Raw genomic sequence first — 25,967 nt, forward strand, 5'->3', positions numbered from 1 at the left:
AGCCCTCAGCACAATGTCACTATAACTTTTACGTGTATTTTTTCTGTAGAGTTAACTTCAATGGCTACATAGGTATTACCTCATGCCCAGTCCCTTCCCACATTTAGCCCTGCTGGAAAACTGGAGCTGTGAACTGGTGTGCGTCAGCAGTATTGCATCCAGCATGTTATTAGGGATGGAGTGACCCTCCAACAAGGCTGCCTGGGTTTCACATTGTAGGGAGCAGTCCTTGGGCAGCCTGCAGAGCACAGAGCCAGCTGCTTTTTTTCTGTGCCTGCAGGCAGGCACTTAGAGTCCTGAGAACCTGCTTGTGAACATGGCTGGGAGGGGAGCAAAGTGTTGGGGAGCAGCTGAAGCAACAGGGTGGGAATCACAATGCCTAAGCACCACTTCTATGTGTGTGTAGCTTGCAGCTTGAACCTGTGGATTTAAGTGCAATATTCCTGTGTCCTGTGAGTGGGATTTCAAACCTACCTTCATAATTCAACCTGGATGCCAAGACTGTCTCTTGGCATCCCTGTCTCTGTGGGTACCACTTTCACTTGAGCTGTGTGAATCAGGACAGTCATCTCAGTCCAAACCTAAGAGTCAGCCAAACTCAAAACTCAGTAAGGATGGTGGCTAAAAATAGATATCCAGGGAGGATGATAATCACAGGCAGAATAAATAGTGTTTCTTCCCTGGGAATCTCTTTGCTGTTCCTGATGCTGTGTGGCTCCAGGAGGAGCATTTAATATCCCTCATTGAATATTTCTGCCATTGATTTGTCCATTTGTTTCTGAGCCAAGACTTTCCGCTCCTGACATGTTTGCAAGATATTTTAGTATTTGTTTTATGCCTCAAGCAAAATGCATCTTAGCGTTTCTTTTGCCCACATTACTATTCTTATCCTGCCAGACATTGTAGTGACCTGGTTGACCACTCATTTACTTTGTGCTGAAAACACCAGCTAAATTCCTGTAGGCCTGATTATTATTTGAGACCTTCTTGTATGCTAATGCTTCCACCTTTCTGGACAACAAAAGTATATTGTGATTTGCTACCAGAAAAAGAAAGAGCAGTCCAACTTGCTCCATAACAAAGAACTGTGGGTTCTGCTTTTACATCTCCCAGTAACATATTTGGATGACCTCCGTGAAATCCCAGTCTGGGCAGGAAGGCTTTGTCTGGTTCCTGCTATTATTCACATAAGCTCAAAAATAGTTGCTGGTCAAGGTTCTGACATTCTTGCTATTTTTTTCTTTTTTTTCCTAACAGTAAATAATTTGTAAAATCTGTTGCACAATAAGTTAAGCTTATTGCAGCCAAATAAAAGAGTGAATTTAGAATTATCTAGCTGGAAAAAACTTTTTTCTTTGACAATTCCAGTAACTTGTTTCAAATTATGTTAGTTTTGTGCTATATGTTCCTTTTTTTTTTTTTTTTTTTTTTTTTTTAAATGTGCTGAGGTAGCTGTCTGGAGGAGTTTAACCTTCATATCTACAGATTATGTATGGAACTGACAGCCAAAGCCCTCCCTGAGTTTGGGGAAAGCTTTTGAATGGGAGTGAAACATTGTTTTATGCTTTCTTGTTAGAAATATGTCAGATTCCATTTTTTTTTATATGAGCACATCTGCTGGGACCTGCTGCAAAGTTACCTGCTTGAGGAAACAACTCAGCCATCTGATGGTGACAGTCATGACTGATGTCCTGAAATGAATTTGGTCCATAAAAATAGTGACAAAATAAACAGTTTTGAGGAATCAAACAGCCCCCATGTTACAAAACGGCGGTTGCATAAAATACGGTGTCTGCTTTGATAAAAAATATGTCTACATTTTTTTGTCTTTTTATTTAAAAGAAAAGTTGTTGGGGGGAATTAGAACTCATGTTTCAAAATAACTTTGCTGGTTATGTTACTCTTGTGCTCATCTATATATATGTTTGGGGTTCATAACAGCTTCTTGACCAGAGGTTTCCTTCCTTGTGACTAGCACTCCAAACCTCTGTAGTCAGGTTTCCCAGTGTATTTTTTTGCCACTTGGACCTGTCACTCCTGTATGTGCTTGCACAAACCATCTGTGACTGTGGTTCAGAAATTGTAGCTTTGCTCTGGTTTTTTGTCCCCAAAGGAATAAAAAGTCATTTTGCATCTGAGGCTGTTGCTACTGTCTCTTCTTTTTTCTCAGCAATTTTTTTCTCTTGTCTTAAGTGTTCAAGACATGATGCATAACTCCCATGTAAAATTTAGTGGGATAAAAAAAAAGTTCAATATTTTTCATTTTTCAGTTCTGTGTAAGCATGAAGAGCAGTTTTTAAGGTTGAATATTAATAAGCACTGTAAGGGCATACATTTTTAATGTAGCTGCTGCCCACATTTGAAATTAGGTCATTCAGATTTTCTTCTTGCTGTTTATTCCAGCAGTTAATACATCACACGAAAGTAGAGTTCAAGACCAGTGTTTTTTACTAATTAGGAGAAAGCTGAAGGTTCTATTTGGAAGGCAAAACATAAAACTATTTATCTATTTTGTCTGTAGTAACTCTTGAAGAAGCCAGTAAACCTAGAAATGAAATGGAGGCAAAGCCATGTGGTTTAAGTTGTATTTTGCAGTCTCTCCCAGTTGGAAACAAGACAGGAGTCTGATTACAAATGTTTGCAGCATGCAGTTGGAGATGTGCCAGGATGGCACTGTAAAACATTTGCACTGGGGTTTTGGTGGGGGTTGGCATTGTTATTGACTTACCCAAGGAGTTTTAAAGGTTAGTCAAAGCAAAAGTTGATCTTTTAATGGGATTACAAATTAATCTCTTTCTCTATAGGAATATCTTTAGTTCCAGATTTCCAGTAGGTATATTTTGTAAAAGTAAAGTAAATTTTTTTACATTTTTTTTTTAATCCCTGCTTGCACTATTGTTTGCAAGGTGCCAATTTCTGTGCGCTCAATGAATAATGGAAATGCAGATCTGAATGTTTCACATCCAGTCATGAACAGCAGTAACTCTTAGAAAGCTGAAAATGGTCTTGAAAGCTTTTTAGTTACTATGTGCTATCTGTTGCGAAGATACTTAAGAGTTAAAGTGTATACAAATGGTGTGACAGGTTCCTATAAAGATACAAAAATAATGCTTATCAGGTGTTTATAGTTGTCACACTTTGAATGAAGTATAACATTGTTATGCTTAAAGCAAGTCAAACTACTACAAAAATAATCAAAATGTTGTATTTTCTTTCAGCTCCAGCGGTAAACCGATTCACTAGACGTGCATCAGGTGAGTTGAATGAAGTTTCATTTGTCTACGTAATAGTTGAAACATTATGCTGACAGTGATTGTCATGTAGAACATAATATGACATTAGTCAAACTTCTTTAATGATGATGGACTTGGGCTAACCTCTAATTTGTTACCTGCTTTACTGAATAATGTAGCCAAGGTTTCAGGTCACGGAACTTGCACGAACCTTTCTTGTTGCTGTGGAATTTGTTAAAAACCTGCATGAGGAAATGTACAAGTGTGTTGAAAATCTCACTGTTTTCCAAACCCAAGCTGGTTTGTGTGTATGGTGTATTGTTGTGCTGTGCAGAGCTAGCAGATTGGGTCTGGAAGCATCATTCCCGTGGTTGTGGTGTGTTGTGTTGGGTGTGCATCTGCCTCAACTGGTGCTGGTTTGTGTATTCTTCAAGTTAACTTGGTTCTTGCTGGCTCAGAGGACTCTTTACCTTATTTCCATCACATGTAACAGATCCCTCCAAATTATGTATCATTAAAAGTTAATATTCTTGGGCTTTTCTTATTGTTCTGCTGTGTCATGTCCTTTAGGCTTCATTTTTGAGGTCTTTTTTCTCTTGAAGCATGGGGCTCAGAACCTGAATCTCATTTGTTTAAAGTACTATGAATCTGAAAATGTGGCATAAAGTCACCATGAAATGTAATGAGACTCATGACTGACTCATAAGAGTCAGGCGAGCAGGAGGTGTGAGATGTTCCTAGTCATTTCAGTATGCCAAGTTTAACAACCAAGTATAAAATGCTCTTTGTTTTCAACTTCAGGTCATTTTTAATAAATGTACTTCATAATGCAGTAAGCCTATCCAGACTTGTAGTTTTACTAGTTTCAACCCCAGTCAAGTAGTTCCTTGTCAATGTAAAAATACTAGTGAAAATCCTCAGGATAACTGAGGAACTGTACAGAAAAAAGGAGGTTTGCAGGGTTGGTGCATAGCATATCACAGAATCACACAATGGTTTGGGTTGGAAGGGACCTTAAAGATCATTGAATTCCACCCCCCTGCCATGGGCAGGGATGCCTTCTACTATCCCAGGTTTCTCAAAGCCCCATCCAGCCTGGCCTTGAACACTTCCAGGGATGAGGCATCCACAGCTGCTCTGGGCAGCCTGTGCCAGGGCATCACCACCTTCATATATGTAGCACAAAGTAAGAAAATGTAATTAATTCCAAATATTCTTATGCTTTAAGTAATGATAATACTCCATGACGTACTGTACCTTGAGATGAAAGGAAGGATTCGTTAACTAGTGCTCAGTAACAGTGAGCAGGCCTCTATGCAAATCACATTTCATGTTTTAAGGAGAGTTCTGCTGTGACTGATTGATAGCTGACGTTAATGAATGCAGTCCTTCTAACAGCTGTGTGATAAGCTTTTGCATTCAGAGAGTTTGATTGTTTGAAAAGCTAATACTTGCACACAAAACCCACCCAATCAGTTATTCTTAATGTTTCTTTAATATTAAATTAACTTTTATTTTTAAAAGGAAACTAAAACCATGTTATAAGTCTGAAAATTTTGTGCATTTATTGGGGAAATAATTTCTGTGGGGAATTAATATTTCATGTATTTTGGTCTTGTTGTGGAGAGATAAAATAGTTAACTTATTCAGAATAATGAGTCGGGTGGTGTAGTATTGTCCAGATGTAAATCATATGAATACATTTCAAGCTAGAACAAGGTAATACTGCAGTCTATTATGTGTACTATTTTATTAAGGTAATAAAACTTTAGTTTATTAGTAGCTTTAGTAGTTAAAATAACTATTTTTCAAACAAGACAGCCTGTGAAAGGTGATAGTTCTTACTTTTCTTCTCAAATGATATATGACTATCAGAGAGGTACAGTACATTTAAGAAACTTGATTGAAAAAATATAAAACTAAAAATATAAATCAGACTATGCTGATAATATAAACATTTCACAGGGATGTTTGCAGTCCTAGCCATATTTTTAAATACTTTTTTTTAATTGAACAATTGTTGGTGTAAACTAAGGCAATCAAGATAGCTTGCAAGTGGAAAAGCTGGTGGATAGTAGCTGTCAGGTTTGGGGTTTTTTTATGCTTTGTAGCTTAATAGCCTTCTGTAGTCAAAGCTGATTCTCATGTTTAGGAAATGCCATATGTATTATGTAGGCAGACCAAATGAAATGTAGGGGTTTTTTTTTTTCTCAAGTATTAATTTATCTTAATTTTAGGCTGTTTGGCTAAGAGTTATTTAAAAATTTGAATGTGCAAGATTGTTGAGGGTTTTTGAAGATTTTCTTCTGGTGGATATTACTCCAAGCTAGTGGTGAATATTCAGAGAGTTAGCTGTAGAGTGTGGTTTCATGTTGCATCTAGTTAATGATGCTGCAGACTGATTCTGGGAGTGTGGGACTTCAGGGTCCCTTTTTGTCATGCCTCCGCCCATAGGTTCTCTCTACTTCTCTTGCACAGCCTAGGAGTTGTGCTGCCTGAGGGTGGATTGATTTAAAAAAAAATGAAATACACGAGGTTCTGATGTGTTGATTTGCATTGAGTTTCCAACATTTTCTCACAGAGAACAATAATTCTCTACAATGAGTATTTTGATGTTTCTGTTATTCTTTGGTAATTCCTTGTATTTTACTTGGTTGCATAAGATGCAGTTATTTTTCCTAACTGAGCTAGAAATTAAGCACCCAGAGTTTAATTGCTGAAGCACCTACTGAAAATAATACAGTACAGCATTTATTATTTAACAGCTGTTCCTGGTAACATGCTGAGAATGTATTAATGAACTGTCATTGGTATGTAGAGGAAAAAAGCAGAAGTAAGCTAGGATAAATTAACTGTTCCTGAATTCCAGTTCTTAAAATTTACCGAGCTACCTAATTTGGTATCTCTGATGTGTGTTTATTCATATGTGTATATATGCAATGTGGGCTCTATACATAAAATATACTTATACCATAGTGCTGGTAACATAGCTACTCGCGGGCTAGTTAATAATGCACTCCATTGTTCTAGGCTATGCACAAAGAATAATAGATATCACACTCTTAAAAAGAGGAGTTTAGCAAGAAGAGGAGATTAAAAATACTTTATAGTGCTAGAATGAACGAGACAGCTGCAAGTAGTTAATCCTTAATTTTTCTTTTAAAATCTGGTGGCACTAAGACGAAAAGAAAGGAAAACAACTCTTGAGGTGATCAAGAGACTTGGATGTGGGAAAAAGGGGAGCATGGAGGTAGAAGCAGCATGAAGTGGAAGAGAAAGCTGTGAATATTGTTCATGAGGTGAAGAATTAGTAGAAATTCCTGAACAAGCTGAGGTGGCCAAGAGATGCACTTTCTGAATATAGACAGATGCTTTCTTGCAATGGATAAGGTACTTATCTTGCTATGATAATTTTAATTTCCATTCAACCATGACCAATAGATAAACAAGTAAACTATCTCATTAAACACTGTCAGGAGCTTAGAATAATGCAACAAAACCAGCACGGGTTTGCTGCATAATGAGCTTAAATTTAGGTGTTTCCTAAACTAAAATACTGTATACACACAGTGAAACACTTCACAAGCAGGTTGGCGAGTACTTTACAGCACCACTATGAATAGTGATTACATCAGTGGTGGGCTGCCTGTCAGACCTCCAGCTTTGTGGTTGCACAGCAAGACAGTGTCACCGTATCCGACCCTGGACACACACCTGCACACTTCATCCCACACAGGCCAGGAGCAGGGTTGTCCCTACGGAGTGACTGGCCCTTCCTGCCCTAGTTGGCTGCACCTTCATCCCACGGCTGTGGAGATGGGTGTTCTCAGTTCTCCCCGTGTCTGACACGCAGGGCTCATGCCTCTGCCTGTCATATGAGAGGTGCCTGCATTTTGTCACCCCTTCAGATAGGACGAGGGAGGTTCTGTGCAGTCTCATTCAGGGTAAAATCTGGGAGCAAGTTTGCCAGAACAGTTTATTATTCTTCTTTGTGTAAGATGCCATTAGGAGGAAAGTGACAAAATAAAAGTTTCGGTCTGCAGTATCCTGAACCATTGTGTGGACTGGATTAGTCATGCCCACAGCAGCATTTATATATATCACTGCTACTTTTCAATTTAATAATTCCTACAGGAAGCATGACAACGTACTTAAGAAACACAGTGAATTTTACTGCATTTAGACTATAGGAGTCCTGTTAGTGAAGGAATGGCTAATTGCTTTCTGAAATTATGGAAGAGCATAGGTGACATTAGATTCAATGGTTACATAGGAAGATCAAATTGACATTGCTGGCCAAGAATAGAAAATGTCCCTAGGAACAATATTTCACTTGTGGTTTTCAATCAACTCAACTATATTGAGTTTTTCTTAAAAAGATTGGCACCCACTTTCCTGTGGCATATTAAAAATTGTCAGAGAAAGGCAGCTTACTGAAATGAAGTACTATTCCCTTTTATAGAGTAAGGCAGAAGCTGGGGTTGTACCAAAAATAATGGTGTGGAATTAAGTAACTGTAAAGTCCCCTTTGAAATGCTTAGGTAGGATGCAGCGTTGTTGTAGAAGCATATCAAGTGACAGAAGAAAGAAAAATAAAGGACTTTATTGATGAACCGGTAATTCCAGTTCTTCAAGAAGAATTCCTGGTTCTGCTTGTTCTGAGTGATAAATAACGCCCAAACTGAATTCAAGTGATGTTGGATTCACCTCTGTTCATAACACACATGTAGTCAGTCTGAAATTTCAAAATGCTCAATATGTCACATTTCTCAAATAAGCAAGGACATAGCTGACATACAGTGGTATCTAATGCTAAAAGTCAATTAAGTGCTAAGGCTGCCATTGTCGTGGTGAGGAAAACCAGAAGAAAAAGTGCTGTCAGAATTTGAGAGTGTATCTACATTGCATGAACAGAGCACTGTAAGGAAGGCATGTTGTGCCTTGTCAGGGTCCTTCTTAAAATTGTCACACTCAAATAATTTGCTGTATAACAATAAGGGTGTGGTGTACCGAGCTGTAGGCACCTTAGAGCCACTTAAACTCCATCAGACTTGGTGCTGTGACCATTTCCCTAGGGAACCTGTTCCAGTGCCCAATCACCCTCTGCGTGAAGAAAGTTTTCCTAATGTCCAACTTAAACCTCCCTGGCACAGCTTCATGCTGTTCCTTTGGGTCCTGTTACTGGTCACCCGAGTGAAGAGATCAATGGCTGCCCCTCCCCTTCCCCTTGTTAGGAAGCTGTAGACAGCTTTGAGGTCTCCCCTCAGTCTCCTGTTCTCCAGGCTGAATAAGTCAAGTGACCTCATCCACTCCTTGGCTTTCTCCTTCAGACCCTTCACCCTTCATAGCCCTCCTTTGGACATTCTATAACAGCTTTAAATCTTCATTGTGTTGAGGCACCCAGAACTGCCCCCAGCACTCAAGGTGAGGTTGCCCCAGAGCAGAGCAGAGCCGGACAATTCCCTCCCTTGCCCGGCTGTCCATGCTGTGCCTGATGCCCCCAGGACACGGGTGGCCCTCCTGGCTGCCAGGGCACACTGCTGACTCTTTAACTCTTGAAGAACTGATTTCAGTGATCTGCCCACAACACTTCTGGGTCTGTGGAAAGTTAGTGATAAAAGCTGTTTCCCATGCAATCCATAATCAAGTGATCCAGCTCCATTTCTTTAGTTTCTCTTGCATAATTATCTGCTGTGCACTTCTGCAAATGAGACAGTCACAGAAACAATTTAATTTGCTCTTGTCTCCTCTTATATTTTCTGGCAATTTGAGAAAAGTTCCTGTAGAAAAATGAAATATTAACATAGGCCTAGAGATGCCTAAAGAACACACACATTTGCCTCCACTCCTAACCACTGTTTTCATTCAGAATGTTTGATAAATAACGTCATGATGTTAAACTTGGGAGTACTTGTTCCTGTCCTGTTGTTACCTTGAGATTTGTTGCTTTTGATGCAGGTCTGAAGAAGAGTGTGTGTGCTCAGAAGCTTTTCTGCTTCCTTCCAGGTTCAGTTGTTTTGGCTGTTCTAGTAACAGATTCTGCCCATGAAACTTTTTCTTCTCTCGATTCCATTGCATGTAAATCAAAACTCTTCCATACTACAGTGTATAGTTGGACAGTAGTATTCTTGTTCAAAACAAAACAAAGTTTGGGCTATCTCTGCATTACTTCAGGAAGTTTTTAAGTGGTTCATATTCAACATTCATTTATTCCTCTTTTAAAACTCCAAAACCTGAAACAGATTCTAGCAGGTTGTATCAACTTGTTTCCTTGTATGCATGATCAGCAGAGGTTGAATATGAATTTTTCAGAGCCCATTGATGGAGCTGAGTTACAGAAATAGGCAAACTGTTGCAAATTAATGTCATGCCAGGCTTTAGATACAGATATGTTTAAGCTGTTTTGTCATAACACATTAAGCTTAAAAAAAGAAGAAGAGATTTAGTAGATGCATACTATAAGGCAAAATTTGAGGTGGTGGAGGAAGGGAGGAAAGAAGGCAAGAGAAGGGAGAGAGGGAAATGGTAGCAGTAAGTACATAAGCCTTGTGCTCTGCACTAGGTTGCTATAGAGAGGGCTCTCAATATTTGTCCCAAAGAGGTGGCAGGGGATGAAGGAAATAAACAAATAGTGATTAGACTAATTTTTACACACACAAATATTTGTGCTATGCTTCGGGGAACTCTCTGACTAAATATTTAGTAAAGCAATAGACTAAACTGCACAGGAATGTTGTGTTATCTCAGAAGTTTTCAGGAAAGGTAAGACCTTTTCTTGAAGGAATAGAGGTGTAATTCATACTGCAGCAGTGCATAGATGATTTAGGCAGATGGTTTAGATGATTTATTGAAATTTCATCTGTATTTCTGTGTTTGTTTAGATGTCCTTGCAATCACGTATTTCTTGGCTGCATTTTATAAACTGACTAAAATGTACAGAGTAATCATTTTAAAATTGTACAAGTTGGTAAAGCTAGACAGCAACTGTTTCTTTAGAAAATAAGAGAGTTGTGTTTTGAGCTCACAAATTACTGTGTATCCCCCTTTATGGGAAATTGTAGTTTTTCAGTTTTTCCTGCTGTCTTTGTATTACCTTTGGAAAGCATTCTGCATGTGGTTTTGTATCAATAAAATCAATAATTGTAATTTTTTCAGCTATTTGTCTTGTTTCAGACATATGAAATATAAACCAGAGATTGGTGTTGAAATATGAGTCAAATTTGTCTTAATGGACTGTTGCCCAGCCAGTTTGAGGAAGAGCTCAGATATCCTAGCAAGATATCAAATTGTTAGACTGACTGACCAATACCTTTAAACTGATTTTATTTGTCTTAACTTGCAAATAAGATGGGTATGGGAAAGTGTCACAGTAGAGCTTGTATTTATATGCCAAGCCCTTCCTGCAGCCAGCAGTGTGGCGTCAGCTGTACCAGTGTTTGGGAATGGTCCTGTTTGGGACCATGCTGGAGCCGGGTCTGGGCGAGTAGGTGTGGTGGTGCCGGTTCCGAGCCGGAGGGGTGGTTGGGTACCGCTGGCTCCGAGCTGGAGGGAGTGGTCAGGGTTAATGTGGTCAGGTCGATCTCTGTGGTGAGCATTCTTTGCATGTGATTCACTCCCTCTTTTTTCTGCACTTTTGTTATTAGTGTTGTTGCTGTTACTGTTCTTTCCTTATCTTAGTGCTGTTTCCAGTAAATTGTTCTTATCTCCACCCATGATTTTTACCTTTTGTGCCTCCAGTTCTCCTCTCCAGCTCGATGCAGGGGGAAGGGAGATGAATGAGTGGCAGCATAGTTTGGAGAATCTCAGTGGGAGCACTAAATTCTTAAACCTCAACAGTCATACTGTGTTCTGTTTTAACCCACTTCTAAGTTTGCATTCATTATTGATAATCTCACAGATCCCAATAATAAATGATCACATAAGATAATAATCTTCAAATACTTTTATCAGGATGCTCATAACTCATGATTTTAAAACAAATTAAAAAAAATTTTTTTTGAATGAGAATGTATCTGTTTTGGTAAAAGAAAGAGGAAGGATTTTAAAATCAATTAGGAGCAGGTGTGTATTGATAGTAATTATTTAATAGTTCTGATCTTTCTTCTCTAAAATATTTCAGTATCTGTGTCTACAATAAGCTCCTCTTTGGTTGCTGTGCTATGTTGCTCTTCCACACTTATGTTAGGTGAGGGAGGTATGCTCCCTCCACTGTAACTGATAGAGCATGAATCTGTAGGCTGTCATCTCTGCTTACCAGTTTTCCAAAACAATTCCATTCCATCTGTGACTTCATGTGGTTTGACTTTCATGCTATAGAAGATTTCTCCTGAAGGATAAAAGATGAGTAAGACAAGGCATGTTATACATAGCAATTTGTTCAAAATGGAATAACAGTATTTGTTGTATTAATGTGAATGCATCCATAATGGGTTAAGGTGAATAATTCCTTTTCTTGTTCTAATAACAATTTGGTATGAAAGTGAGAAAGATGGATTTCTGGTGTCTTCACAATTATTGTGAAGAATTATAATGGGCATGCCAGATTGAAAAATTGCTACAATTTTTCTTTGCTACAATGCCACAATCTACTCGTGAGGAAAATTGTGTGTATTTATTACATAGAATAGGAAACAGAACTCCATGAGAAAATAAAGAAAAATGAACTTGTCAGAGGAAATATTAAATGGAAGTGTTAAAGCCTTGTTTAGTTTTCTTGTTAAACCTGAGATTGCATGGAGACACTAACTCTTTTCCCTCTAGATACGCAAGGAAATAACAAAAATGTGGAGATTCAGTTTCAAATAACCTGTCACAGAAGAGGGACCCCTATCAGCCTAAACTCAAAGCTTCAGTCAGTGTTTGAAACCATCTTTCACACTGAACATCAGCTACACACTGCAAGAAAATTGGGAGTTTATATCCTTAACATTGTTTTGCGAGCAGTCTAGTAAGTGATGAGTGCATTTTTTAAGGCACAAATTCAACGCCTACTTGTCAGCCTTTTTCTCTCCTGCTATCACAGCCTGAGTTTTGGAAATACAGCTTCAGATTGGAGCAGTACTGTAGCAAAACTGTGCTCTCTGAGCTGGGGACTTGGAACACTGAAAGGGGGAAGTCCTACATAATAATTACTTTCTAGTCTCTCATATTCTTGCCAGTGAGCAACAGGAAGAGACGTCTTTCTTTCTCCTGCTGGCACTGGTTTGGGGACTACTTTCACACTTATTGGTTGGTCCAGAGCTGAGTACACCTACTCTTTTGTTCATTTTTTTTGTCTATCCCATTATAGTAATATATTATGTATAGTAATATATCATCATAGTAATATACCAATATCAAAGGTAGTCATGCAGGTCACAATTTAATTTTTTTAGGCATTTTCCTTACTGAGAAGATAAGCACTAATCTTAATCTTTATTTTGAAATAACAACCCCATTTATGCTATCCATCTGGGAATAAGTTCCTGGAGGATACCACACATCATGAGTTTGGGGTTTAGGCTCAAACAGATGAAGTCAAAGAATCAGCCAACAGCAGACAAAAATGTGTGTGTATGTATTTATAAAGAACATAGCAGAAATATCTCCCTATATAATGCTTACCTACTGTTCTGTAGGATTTTTAGACATATCACAGAATCAATCACATTTTCTCATGGTTAGTGTGAAGGAATGCTTCAAATTCAAGACAGCTAAGATAGAAAAAGAGAAATACTGACGCCTACTGCGTGGCATAATTACACTGAAAAAGATGAGATCCTAATCTAAAAGATCTTCCTGAGGTGTGCTCCTGGGATCAGTTTGTTCGTGAGTAATTACAGCATAGAATCCAAATTGTCATTGTGGTTCAGTATTGCCTAATGACATGAATATGTTAGTGCATGTTGGTGAAGACTGTACATTTCATTAATTGAATTTCGTAGCTGTACAAGTCAAACTGAGTGGGAAGAACAAGTATGGAGTGCCCCATAGTTCATCCTAATATGTATGGGGCTTATTAGACCGACACAGTTGGCTTCTTTAATATGCCATCCAAGAAAGTGGTCTGTTGCAAGAATGAGGAAGGGAAAGTGGTACAGTTCTTATGGGTCAGTTCAAGAAACGCAGTCCGCATGTGAAAAACACTAAAAGGACTGTTGGAGAACTGGGGGAACACAGCTGTCAAGTAGCAAAGCAGAGGAAGCAGAGGCAGGAGTAACACAGTGTGACAGAAGCTGATACACTGATTAGTAAGGGCCTAGAAGAGAAGAGTAGGAAGCCTATGCTTGATGCAGTCAAAAAGAACAATTAAGTGGGATTTCACATCCTTTGTGGTACGCCTACCACCAAGTGCCCAGCAGCAGTGCTTGTTGGGTGTGAGACACCCTCACTGCCTGCACTGTGCACATTCCCATCTCTGCAGAAAACCTGCCCTGAAAGGGAAGGAAGATTAAAACACATGATGATATAAAATCTGTGCTGCATAAAGGAGACAAAGACTGCCTGCTATTAGAGGCTGGTTTGCTGCAGTCTGACACAAATGTTAGCTGTGTATATTGCCATGCTAATACCCTGTTACCTGCTGATGCAATTGTGCAGCTCATGGTATCCTCACACCTGACACAGGATGCCAATTACTTAAAACCTTCTGCACAGAACTGGACTGTGGAATGACAAAGAAACTGTAGACTTAAAGTTTAAAGTAACAGGAGTAATTTAATTCCTGTAGATGCTCTGGCCCCCACAATGATGAACTATTACTGTCACTTAACATAGAACATAAAGCTGGCCTCAGAAATTTGCATATAAGGCACTTAGTTAAATGTTTTCTAGGTTTTTTAGTTAGGTAAATCTAGCAAAATACAGTGTGTAACTATTGGTGTAGAGAGATGCTTTAAGTAGAACATGATGTTCATGATTTTGTTAAAAAAGGAATTAATTTGGAAAAAATATTTAACAATAGGTGCAACCCACTAAGTAATGGTATTTGCTATATTTGCCTGAAAGTCATAAGCCATTTTGTTACATACTATCATTCATTATGTATTCTAACTTTCCAAGTAAAATTTCTTACACGTTTTCTTTCTGAGTAGACCTTGTGCAGACAAGGTCTCAGGGCTGCCAACTGGCTTTCTTTGTCAGTTGTTGTGGCAATGATTTCCCAAATTATTTTTTAATTTTTATTTTTTATTTTTTATTTTGGTGATCAAATTGGGGTGGAAAACACTTGAAATTGTGATATAGTGCACTGACACTTGTTTGAAATGCTTGGTTTGAATTACAAATTTTTCAAGAATGTGCCAGCTTTACTTTTCACAAAAAAAAAAAAAAAAAAGGTAAAGTTTATCAAGTTACAGAATGTTTTTATTCTATTAAAAAACTCTTTTCTCCTGTACTTAGCACTGGCAAGAACACACCAGTGTTCAGTTTCGGGCTCCTCACTACAACAAAGACATGGAGGTGCTGGAGTGTATCCAGAGAAGGGCAATGGAACTGGGGAAGGGTCTGGAGCACAAGTCTGATGAGGAGCAGCTGAGGGAGCTGGGGGTGTTCAGCCTGGAGAAAAGGAGGCTCAGGGGAGACCTTATTGCTTCTACAACTGCTTGAAAGGAGGTTGTGGCCAGGTGGGTGTCAGCCTCTTCTCCCAGGTAACAAGTGACAAGGGGAAATGACCTTCAGTTACACCAGGGCAGGTATACATTGGATATTGGGAAAAATTTATTCACTTAAAGAGTGGTGAGGCATTACAGAATCACAGAATAACGAGGTTGGAAGAGACCTCCAAGATCATTGAGTCCAACCCATGCCCTAACACCTCAACTAGACTATGGCACCAAGTGCCATGTCCAGTCTTTTTTTAAACACATCCAGACATGGTGACTCTCCCACCTCCCTGGGCAGACCATTCCAGTACTTTTATTATTCTTTCCGTGAAGAACTTTTTCCTAATATCCAACCCATACCTTCCTTGACGCAGCTTGAGACAGTGTCCTCTTGTTCTGTCAGTTGCTGCCTGGTGGAAGAGACCATTGGAACAGGCTGCCCAGGGAAGTGGTGGAGGCTCTCTGCCTGTAAGTGTTCAAAAAGTGAATCGATGTGGGACACTGTGATATGTTTAGTGGGTATGGTGGTATTAGGTCAAAGGTTGGACTGATGATCTTGGAGGTCTTTTCCAACCTCAATGATTCTATGATTCTTTAGGTAACTGGACTTACATAATTTTGATTACTGAAAAATGCCAATAATGCCCATAATTCTGGCATATCCATACATTTCTGGCAAATAATAGGATGTAATATTTTGTAGTTCACCTCTCGTCATTCTTGTTTGGTGCTGGAGCAAAGTTCTTTCAATATCTGTGACATTTTCAAGGCTGGAGCAAAATCAGTTTCAATGTTAGGTGACTTTCAGTTTAAGGACTGTATATGTGACAAAATAGCTTTAAAATCTATCATTAAAATCTTTACATTAAGATTGAATTATTAAGTAGAAAAAAAGTACACCAGAAGTTAAAACTGACTGATCACAAGTGACATTTTCTGTCATGAATTTTTAAACCTTTGTATTCAGGACTAGGCCTTATTTTTAAAAAGTACTGAATATGTCCCATTGATTTGAATGAGAAAGAAGGTGCTCGGTTGGGTGGAGGTTGAGGTCGCAAGTGTTTGTATTGTGCAAGAGAGGAAGCGAATTTCAGTGGCATTTCTGTTCATTTCACACTTCTCACACAGGGCTCTTTAATCAAAACACAACATGACTGAGGGATCATTTGCAAAGGCATTATTTATATGAGCAATTGGAATTGTCTCTATTTATAGACTGGTTGCAATCACATCCGACGACTGGGTTTCTTAGTGCATTTATCATTTGAGTGGTGCCAGCAGGAACTCTGCGTTTACATCCCCATGCTGCCATTTTTAATGAATACTTCTTTTTAATGAAATTTCTCAATTTTTCTTCCTGGTGTTGGTTTCATGACTGCAAAGTTAGACCTACCACCGTCCTTCCTTCCTAAGGTAAAATCAGCGCACTTTAATGACTGGGTTATGAAATTGCACATCGATGCAGTGGGTAGAGCATACGTAAGTGACTTAACGGAAGGGAATAATGTAACTCTGGGCTGGCTGGATTAATAGAAGCAATTTGTTACTAGCCACCAGGGATGAGCATGTACACTTCTTCTAACAACCCAATGCTTAGCATCATAACTTCTGGAGGGTTTTAACCCACGTTTTTATTTTGTGTTCTGCACAAAGTGAACTGGGAGTTGCATGACTTCATGTTGTCTTCTTATTTCTGGGGCGGATTGTGTCCAATGAAGACTATTCTGTTCTCCAGTTGAATCATTGATTAGTTGGTACAGACACAGACATGTATTGGGAACTGTCTGCTGTATCTCTTTACCTTCTAACAGAGATACTAGGGGGGACAGATGTACCAGCATGAGGGAGCAAAGTCTCTATCTCTGGTATATCTGCCATTCTCTGTGTCCTACAGGCTACCCGTGCTCTCTGTACAGTGCTTTTATGTGTTGTCTCTAATTCTTACAGAGCCACATAGTCATTACTTGGCTTCACCTTTATGGGTGTATTATGTTAAAAACATTTAACTTCATGAGAGCCTAAAAATATGCTGTGGGCCTTCTGCTGTGCCCACTGAAACCTGTGGTAATGTTTATACTTTTTTTAAATGAAGGTTTGATTGATTTTTAAAAGTTTTTTAATTTTCAAAGGTGAGTGTATTTTGCTTAGAAGTTATGAATGGATTTATATGGTGAGGAAGATCTTGAAATTTCATTACTAGCTCGCTGAATTTTTTTTATCTTCCCTCTTACACTGTGCCTTTTCTTAGATTTTCAGTGGTGACAGCATAATAGCAAATGCTTTATTTTGAACTGTTCTTGAAAAAGAATAAAAGAAAATGCGAAAAGCCTGTTTCTTACAAGGTGTAAGTGTTTCAGTAGGAATTCATGTCTCTATTAGAGAGTTTTGTTATCATCAATAAATTATTGTGTTTTTCTGTGAATGATACTCTACATGAATATTGACAGTGTCATCACTACATCCTCCTCCTTACTGCAGATCACACATTATTTTCCCTTGGCAGTATCTGTAGGGACCTGATACCTGATGCTCCCTCATCCTTGGAAGGAGGAGTGGGTTACAGCGTAAGCTGTAACAAGCTCAGAGATGTGTCAGATCCTTCAGCCACTCTGCAGACATGAACCACTTTCTGCTTAGGCAGATTTTCTTCTGCATGGTGGATCCTGTTTTTTGTTTAAAACAGTAATGTCTTTATAATTTATGTCCATTGCTGTGAGACTTGAGAGGTTTGAATTCCACCTTTGATCCATATGAGAAGTATTTTTATTGTTTAGAAAGCGATGCATTCCTGATGAATGCTATATTTGCTGTTCTCTTAAATTCAGCAAGGGAAGGGATCAGGTGCGTGTGTTGCACAGGAGTAGAGCCATGAAAGCCACCAAGGCCTCACCTGGGTCAGGTGTCTGAGGTTTAAGTGACCCTCTCGGTCACTGCCAGGGGCAAGCACCACTTTGTGCACCTCTGGGACAAAACTGATTGGGATGCCGTTCCTAAGATGACTTCTTAACAAAGTGTCTTTTTCCAGACTTGTCATGATTAAGATGAGACCAGTGGAGCCCATGGATCTTCACGTCTTGTGATATGGATGAAGCTTCTGTGTTTGACACTTTGTAGCACTGGCTTACCAAGATGTTAAGCATATATCAGCTTTCAGTTTCAGGCCCCTCTCTACAAGGTGCTGGAGCGTGTCCAGAAAAGGGCAACGGAGCTGGGGAAGTGTCTGGAGCACAAGTCCGATGAGGAGCAGCTGAGGGAGCTGGGGGTGTTCAGCCTGGAGAAAAGGAGGCTCAGAGAGACCTTACCAGTCCCTACAACTGCCTGAAAGGAGGCTGTAGCCAGGATACAATCAGCCTCTTCTCTCAGGCAGCTAGCAACAAGGAAAGAGGACATGGCCTCAGGCTGTGCCAGTGGAGGTTTTGGTTGGACATCAGGAGGAATTTCTTCACAGAATGGGTTGTTAAACGCTGGAATGGTCTGCCCAGGGAGGTGGTGGAGTCACCATCCCTGGAGGTGTTCAAGGAAAGACTGAACATGGAACTTGGTCCCATGGTCTAGTTAACAAGGTAGTGACCAGTCACAGGTTGGACTTGATGATCTCAGAGGTCTTTCCCAACCTAGCTGTTTCTGTGAAAATAGTTTCAAATGAGCTACACAGAAGTTTCTTTACCATGAAACAGTAATGAACTCTGGTGCCCCTAATGTTAGAGGCATTGGGGTACAAACACCAATAGCATGCTCAGAGCTACAATCAATAGCATTTTTGTCTATTATGCATTTGGCTGTTTGCAGTTGCTGGAGCTTTTCCATGTTTTGATGATCATTCTCCTGTAAATCCCATTATCCAGACTTTTCAGTTTCTTCATATTATTCATTTCTCTTTGTGCATGTCTAAGATGGAAAATGTTCACCAGACTTGAATGATCTATACACTGGCTTGTGTGTACTGTGCAACTTTGAGAGCTTCAACTAGTTGTAAATAACTTTCCCTTTGCTTTACTGGTTGGCCCACTGAAAGGCCCCTGAGTATAAAAAACCCACACTGATTTATAGGTGTTTATATTAAGTGTAGTACCTCCAAATTCATTTGTCACAATATTCCAAGCCTGGAACTGTTTATTTTCAACACTTGTAGCTTTCAATTTTTATTACTTTTTATTGTTTTCTATGTCTTTATAATTAGAATAGCTTTATTTAGCATACCAGCTAGTGGTACCAGTGGGTACCTCAGCAGCCTGATTCATTCAACTCAGTGTGGTTCATTCAGCTGGAATATTTTTGTTATCTCCTAGCTGTGCTGTTATCTTGGTAACTTTTACACTGAATGATTATTTAATCATTAAACCTGAAATTTCTAGAAGTCTCGAGGGAACTGTATACAAATTAAATCAAGAAGTTCTTTAGCACTGCTGCTTACACACAGGGCATTTATAAAAGAATACAATTTCCTTGGGGTACCTTCATCTTTCTCTATGGCCTTGATTATTCCCTCTAAGTTTGATCTCTAAAAGAACATTCTGTTACAAATAATTGTTTTGGCTGAAGAAGCTAGATGCCACTCTGTCTTACACTAAGGGTTCATTTATTCTTTGATAATTAACAGAGTTGTTGCTGAAAAGCAGCTGTAGGTGTCTCGTTTCCTGGGAGAAACAGATTGAACTATAAGCCAGAATTCTAGCACCTGGCAAAGTGAGATGTTAACTCTTTGTTTAATTTGTGCTGTAATTCTAGGAGCTTTTGTGAAAAGTGGTTACCTGGGATACAGGATTTCTTAGGATATTGGTTTCAGTAAATTCTTCATTATTTTGCCCTTTCAAATTTAAAGGAATTTTATCTTACAGAAGCAACGTGTGTTATTCTCTTCTCTCATGAAATAAAAATAGAAATAAAAATATTTCCTCCCTTCCATTCAGTAAGAATAATTTCATGTGTATATTGTTTTCCTGAAAGTATGGATCTGTTTTGCATGCACAGCACAGTTTCAAGAGGAAACCAAGTTAGAAGCACAAATTTTTAGTTTTCAAAATGGCCAGTCCACTTTTTCAGAGGTTTTCTGATATGGATTCAGTTGCTGAGAAATTCGCTGTATTTGCACTCATGAACTTTTTCCTGTTGTCTGACAGTTTAATTTTCTGCTGAAATGATGTGAGGTCGTGGTTGTGTAGCAGAATGCAAGAGCTGGTCCCAGTGCAGATCCTGTGTATTAAGGCAAGAGACTAGGAGCTGAGGTTTGTGTAAAACAAGGAACTCTGCAGAAAATGGAGAATACTGTAACAGGCACTGGAATACAGAAGCAAAGTTATTTGTGAAGATGTGGTCAGCTTTTTCCAAATAATATGATGCAATTATTAAAAACTTGCTGCAGAAGTCAGGAGGCCGTTCATGCAATTTAGTAATTTCTTCTTTACATGGAAAGAGCTCAATCTTTCTTGATCAGCTGCAGGTGGAGAAGGATGCTTTTGTGATCACAGTCATTTAGGTATGGAATAGACTGGGAAGTCCAAACCAACTGTCTTGTCAGTCTGATGCTGTCTGAGGTCATATTGTCAAGTGTTCATTAGTGAACTCCTCCTGCATGCATAGGTTAGTTTTCATGGGTTCATCTTTTCTTCAAGTGCAGTGTGGTTTTAAGTAGGTACTGAGAAAATGGAGTTAAATGATGGTGACCAGCATAAAAGAGTAAAACACCTTGCAGCATCCTATGTGTGCTGATGACACCTCATCCAGCCATTCTGCATCCTCTTATAGTCGTATAAAACAAGAAGGAGTGAAACAGAACTTTGGAATTCTGCAAGATCCATAGATAGAAGAAGAAGAAATAAAACTGGTTTCACAGTATGCAGGAAAAAGATAGATGTGTTTGTGTGTTTACCCATTTAGTCTTTTGAATACAGTAGTCTTTAGCATTATTCATAATGGTACCAAATGTGTATGTGTGGGAGGGTTGGAGGGTGTTTAGAAAGCTGAAAATAAAAAATGCATTTTTTTTAAGTCATCAGAATGCATTGTCTGCATTTAGCATTGACTAAGGACTTTCTGAGAAATATTAGTTTCAAGTAGTGACAGGTCATTAGCTGAATGAGTGGAGGCTTGGGGTTTTCTTCCTCTTAGAAAAAGATTAGTTCTGAGTGGTAAGTAGTCGCACAGTTATGGACAACTTCTCTTATTAGGGAATGTAAGTGTGGTAATCTGTGTTTTCAGAGTGATTATTGTCCCTGTTCTTGGAATGATAATCTTTGTAGCCCATCTTTTGGCTTGTTATGGTTGTCTGCACCATTACAGATGAAGGTGAGCATGTACTGATTGCTATGTGGGACTTGCTTTTTTACCTTGGTGTGTAGTTACCAGTATTGTTTCATAACTACTTTATATTTTGACTGTGAAAAAGTAAAACAGCATATATATTATTTCATAGTTTTGATTTGTCTTCTAAACTTCCTTTGGCTATTTGAAAAGAATCCTGTCAGCAAAACATCTTGAATTTATTTTTTGGAATTGTTGAGAAAACAGATGTTCAAAATCAACCACTTCAAAACTTGGCAGAAATATTTTCCATAATATTTTTTGTCTACCTGTCTTCCTGTTATATCTGGAACCTGTTTAGTAAGTTTGGTTTGTCATATTTCTTATAGAGGATTATGTGAGCATGACTTAGCCATTCAACCAAAGCCAACATACCTAAAATCAGCATGCTAAAATTCCAGGACACAAGCTCCGTTAGCTTATTCCCTCATTTCATTTTGCCTAGCAGCCTGGGCCTGGGAGGAATGAGGAGCATCTCATTACAGAGTACTTTGGAATGTAGAATGTAGGGCACTTCTGGAAAATGGGAAGGGTGGTTTTAAGCTTCCTTCCCTTGGTCCCACAGGGTGAAAACCAAAGGTAACTTTGCTATAGCAACCATTCTTTCAAAAGGATGATTCTACCTCCTTTTTAGGTGCCTATTCTCAGCATGCTATTCTGAATCCCATATGGATGCAGGGTTTTCTGTGAAGCCTGTTTGAGATGGAATTTTGCACTCCCTTAGCTGCCCAGACCAAATCTTCACTGTGTGTGGGATCACAGGCTTTGACACATGCCTCTGAAGAACTCTTGTATTCATGACTTAGACATCATTCCAAAGGTTCATAGGAGTATTTTAGATTTGGAATTATGTGTACCTTCCCCATTTTGCTGGATGTTAGATTGTACTATATACCGTACTACCAAACTGTAATACCTGCTATTGGCAGGTTTTTCACCTTGTCTTGGTTAAATCAGTTTAATCCCCTGGCAGGACATTAAGACAAGCTTGTCAGAGTCAATAGTTTTGGCTTTGTCTCTACTCTCCCTACAGTCACTTTTTACATGAGTCTTTGTCTTGGAGGTCACCTTCTGTTGTCTCCCCTTAATATAATTTTTTTCTGCTTTCGTGAATCTTTTCATATCTTTAAGTGTCCAGTCATCACAGATTATTTTCTTTGTCACTCCTAACCCTTTTTTTCCCCTCACTACATCCCTCCTATAGCTATCAAGATCTTGTTTTAGTCTTTAAACACTAGCATATAAAATAGCCATAAATATGTGGTTTCATAGAACAACCACCACCTTTTTGTTTCATTAGTCTTTGTAGCTCTTTGCAGGTCTTTAACACAGATTTTCTCATGTATTTTCACTCCTGTCTTCCAGCTGCTGTTACACAGCAGGTTCTTTTCCCTTCTTAAATATGTTATCCAAGAGGTGCTACCATTGTCCCAGACAGTTTTTGTTTTTGACCCTCTTTAAGTGGGTTAACAAAATAGGCAAAGATTAGGTTGCATTGTTCAGAAGGTGTTTTTTAACAGCTGCAGTTTATATTTACTCACATTCTGTGTAAGAGATGACATTTCTAGTGGGAAAATAATGTAGTCTCCCTGACATCATCCTAATGCTGACTTTTCAATAAGAAAAAATATATGTGATTGATGTACTATGTGATCACGTCACTGTATGATTTTATATAAAGTACTAAATATGGCAGGAAGAACTGGGTACAGTTCTGTTTCTATTATGTAGTATTAGCAAATATAAAATTGAAATGTATGCGAAGACCTCTGTGTCTGCTCAGACTTTGTCAGATATTTATGCATATTTTATATATATCCCAAATAACACACTGTAGCACTGTGAACTGCTGGACTTGTATGAGAAAGGGAACAGAAGGTTACACAAGTCAACACCAGAGTACAGTATGTTGCTATATGCTGTGCTACTCTTTATGCTGTACTGGAAAAGCTTATAGAATAAGTACTGTAGTACATGGTATATATTGTCAAACTCTTCTAGTGGAAATACATCCTACTTTTGTGATGACTTTATTGTTTAATAACTACCTGCAATGTTCTGGACACTGTAATGTGTGTTTGTGCTGGTTTTCACTAGCCAGACAAGATGAAATCAAGCATTTCCTGAGACACCAAGCAAAACTGTCTACTACCATGAGCCAGAAGCCTGGCTGGGGTTGTTGTTGTTTTTTTTTTAGCTCCATCTTGATAAATTGCACAATTACTGAAAGAACTGAAATAGGACTAGAAAGAGGACTGAGTACTGTGGAAGTCCTTAGGGAAATTCAGTTAAAGCTCCCTTCTGGTGCCCTATTTAAAAATAGGGAAGTCTTTCAGCTCCTCATGCTGAAGTTTGAATAGATAGTTTCTGTGAAGGGGCCTGCTTAGTGATTCAAACCCCTATGATTTCAGGGAGTAGTGTGCATCTTTGACCCAGCAATGAGTGTGCTAGCTGTGATCCAGAGTGCTTTGAAACAGAGGAAGCTGCTAGGGTCTAACACATCACAATTATCACTTTTACATACTAGATAATATTAAGGCACTTGTGCAAAGGTGTCCACACATGAATAACTCAACTGGGATAAAGTTATCCAAAAATGTCTCTTGGGGGGCTCTCATGTTTCTTCAAATGTGCTTTCATAGTGATCAGTAGAATCTTGATGAAACTTCTGCTTCGTTGCAAGGATTTTTGAAATATGAATAAACTCCATGTGGACTTTTGAAGAGAATCCTTGCGAGGTTTTATGACTCACTATAGGCATGGACCTCATTCAAGATGCTACATGTTTTATTAGATACTTCATGTTTTTTAGAAATGCTTGAGGAAATAGCTTGTGAAATAGCACATTAGAAATAGCACTGGTAGCAGATGGCCAAGACAAAATGCTGTAGAAAAGTTGATTGTGTGACTCTGATTTCTTGCAAGCATGTAGTGCAGGGTGAGCAAGGTCTTCCTTGCTCTGGCAAAATGAAGGTTTTGCCACTGAGCTGTGTAGCTGAGCACAACCCTGGTATTTGGTAGGTGCTCATGACTATGAAGGCAGTGTTTGGAGAATTGCAGTCTGAGCACTGACAGCAAGAGTAGGTAACTGTCCTTCCCGAGCAGCTGATCCTGAAACAGACTGTATTGGCAGTGCTCCCAAGACTCTGATTCAGTCAGTTCCTGCCTAATGAACTGAAGACCACCTTCCTGATAATTAAGAAGAAACAAGCTGCCTGGATTTTATCCAGCTTTGGATTTTTAAGCTAACGTTCTGAACACTTAGTTATTTGTGTTAGGTAGTCGACTGCTCAAAAGTTGTTATCTCCTAAGTCAGGTGGATTGGAGGGGAAATTTCTTTAATTTTGGTTTGTTGCCTATGAGGAAGTCCCTACAATATGCACGTCCCTCTGATTGCCAGACCATTTTTTCTGAGTATACATACTTTTATTCCAGCTTGGATAGCATCTCTAAGGTAAATATTCTATGTCTAAAAGAGTAATAACACAGAATTGCAAGGTTTCAAGCATTCTGTGTATTCACCTAATTATGCCTAAATAAAGTTTCAGTTTAGTGACTCCCTCAAGAGTAGGCACTTCACAGACTTTTGACAGTATCATGGGAAGTGATAGCCCCAGTGATCATGCTTTGTTCCAAATTAGCTCATATTTAAAGTAATCTTAACGTCTTGAAATAGTTCCAGGGTTTGGAACAAATTGTGGGTCTCAGCAGCAGAGCCAGTTGGTATTGCCTTATATCATGCATGGAAATCAGATAAATTTTATCTATCTCATCTCATTTTATGCTCAGATGAGAGAGTTGAACAACTTTTCTCTGCACTGTTCTTCAGTCTTATGTTTACTTACAGCTCTTCAGTTGCATCTTCCATGTGGAAGATCTTTCCAGTCAAAACCAGGAAGACAGAAATAATATGGTACTTGATAGTTGTAAGCTATCAGAGACCATGACCAGTTATTTCTCACTGCTACCACCCTCCAAGGATTGCTTTTGTTTAAATAAAAACTACTTATGGAATTGGAGTTTTGGAGTGCAGGGCTGTCTTGCTAGTTCTTTCTGTAGTGGAAGGAACTGGTGAGATGTCACAAAATAGGTTTCCATGTTAGAAACTTTGGAGGTCCAGTAGTATTTGTCTAATCTAGTTTGGAACTACCACCTGCTCTGCAAGGAGTCTCTGTGTACCGTATTTCTCATTCAAGAGAAGTAAATCCTGACAAAACAGGAAAAATCTCACACTGTCATTAAGTCACCTTAGCAATTTTCATACAGTTAAACCCGGGAAGTGACGTTTTTGCTGTATGAGGGAATGGGCATAGCTGCCATAGATCGGGATGTTTATAGGCATGTATGACATGCTGGTGTAGCTACAGCAGCTAGAAATGGTCTGTTTTCATGCTCCAGCCTGATAGTCATGCTGGCCAAACTTTAGTCTTGATTTGAATGGGATGAAAAAATGTTTTCACAGCTCTTCTTCTCTCGAAAAATTCTTTTTAATACAATTTATGACTTGGGGGTTCTGTAGTTTCAAAAGAGTACACACATATTGATTGGTTTTCCTGCCATGTTTTGAGTAAAATACATCATTCAATGATTATATATGAATTTTCATCGATTTCTTTATTGATAGCTTAATTTTCTGATGCATCAAGGGAATGAGAGAGCATGACTAACATGTTTTGTGATCTTACAATGCCAACTGTATGTTAATTTTCATTTTAGAATTCATCCATGGCTGAAGTGACTGTATTGCTGATTCTGAATATAAAGCATATTTACTAGGTGAAAAGCAGAAAATTGATTTTACTTGGAGTGATGAATTAGAAATTATCAAAGCTTACCTCTGTCTTGCTGACAA

The 25,967-nt window shown here is 38.8% G+C and overlaps 1 protein-coding gene across 1 annotated transcript in view; it reads left to right on the forward strand.

Annotated features, from left to right (window-relative positions):
- Window positions 1–3,171: 3,171 nt before the first annotated feature.
- The window catches only part of PRKAR2B (protein kinase cAMP-dependent type II regulatory subunit beta), a 49,025-nt gene continuing 26,229 nt past the window's right edge, over window positions 3,172–25,967 (forward strand). The window contains exon 1 of the mRNA XM_017745919.1: window positions 3,172–3,254. Within this exon, the coding sequence (XP_017601408.1) occupies window positions 3,200–3,254 (55 nt within the window). The 5' untranslated portion in view covers window positions 3,172–3,199. The remainder of the gene's footprint in view (window positions 3,255–25,967) is intronic.

The sequence above is a fragment of the Corvus brachyrhynchos genome, unplaced genomic scaffold (assembly GCF_000691975.1).
Source record: "Corvus brachyrhynchos isolate BGI_N302 unplaced genomic scaffold, ASM69197v1 scaffold239, whole genome shotgun sequence".
NCBI lineage: Eukaryota > Metazoa > Chordata > Aves > Passeriformes > Corvidae > Corvus > Corvus brachyrhynchos.